Raw genomic sequence first — 1,159 nt, forward strand, 5'->3', positions numbered from 1 at the left:
TTTTTCCCTTCTTCAAGGCATCATCCCCGATTCTGCATCCATCAAGCAAGGCAGTTAGCTTAAAGGGTGGAACATCAGCAGCCAACCATTGATCAACATAAAAGATGGTCTGGCTACACTCCTTGTGTGGTCCTGTGGAGGTGACTTCCACGTAGTCACAGTACCAGCCATGGTGAGACCCTTGGCCATCAGAGGTCAAGTTGAGGCGGCATATGGGTGCACCGATGCACTGACCGCGGCCACTAAAGATGTCAAGGTTAGCACGCTCGTAGTAGTCGTGTTTGGGCTCCATTAAACCCCATGATTGAAGGTCCGGAACCCACACTGATCGGCCTTGTGCGTCTCCTAGTGTCAGGCTGATTTTTGAGTCTGTTCCTGCCTTCATTATTGATCCAGTCTTGACGTAGAGAGCGTATACACAATCGCCGCCGCCGCCCTGTTTGTACCAAAGATTAAGATACGTATAATTTTTTTAAAAAAAAATTGAACAATCAACACATAGAATCTTTGTTAAATGTCTGATATTCTCGTTTTCTTATATTTAGATTCTAGTTAGTAATAATGACGAAAAATATATTGAATCTCAACTATTGAAAATCTTTCCGAAATCACTCCTTGAGATATAACCTCAACCATTGGACTTGTGAATTCCATTTATCCAATAGGTGAGACTTTCCGGGAAATTATTTCGGAAAATACTATGTAAAACTCAATTACTTAATAGAGCAAAGGTGGTGTTGATAATAATATTTGCTAGATCTAGCCAGCATATCAAAGGCATAAACAGAAATAGCTTAATTTTAAAATAAATAAAAAACTTAATATCCACTATAATGTGGATTCCACATGATCAAATCTTGTCTAAATGGATGGATACATAGATTTATTTACGTAAGATCAATGGCAGATAATATGGGGGAAGGAAAGGAAAATAATTTGGAGTTACGGGGGGGTTTAAGGTACTTACATAGAAGCCATTAGCATCTGCAGAGAAGAAGAGAGCAATGAAAATTATTGATAAGCAGAGAGTTCCCTTCATTTCTCTTTCTCAATGCTGACCTTAGTGAGATTGAGATTTGTAGAATGTGATTTGAGAGGGCAGGGGCTCGTAGAATGTGTTTATATATTCTACTGGATAGATGTGTGCGGTTAAAACGAC

The 1,159-nt window shown here is 39.4% G+C and overlaps 1 protein-coding gene across 1 annotated transcript; it reads right to left on the reverse strand.

Annotated features, from left to right (window-relative positions):
• Positions 1–4: 4 nt before the first annotated feature.
• Positions 5–1,074, reverse strand: LOC105120368 (uncharacterized; the record flags this gene model as incomplete). The annotated part of the gene is made up of 2 exons (XM_011018530.1): positions 968–1,074; positions 5–436 (listed from the first exon to the last, which is right to left on the reverse strand). Coding segments are annotated over exons 1-2 (504 nt in total), but the record flags the coding sequence as incomplete, so codon positions are not given.
• Between the last annotated feature and the right edge of the window lie 85 nt (positions 1,075–1,159).

This window comes from Populus euphratica, unplaced genomic scaffold (genome assembly GCF_000495115.2).
Source record: "Populus euphratica unplaced genomic scaffold, PopEup_1.0 scaffold7811.1, whole genome shotgun sequence".
Lineage (NCBI taxonomy): Eukaryota > Viridiplantae > Streptophyta > Magnoliopsida > Malpighiales > Salicaceae > Populus > Populus euphratica.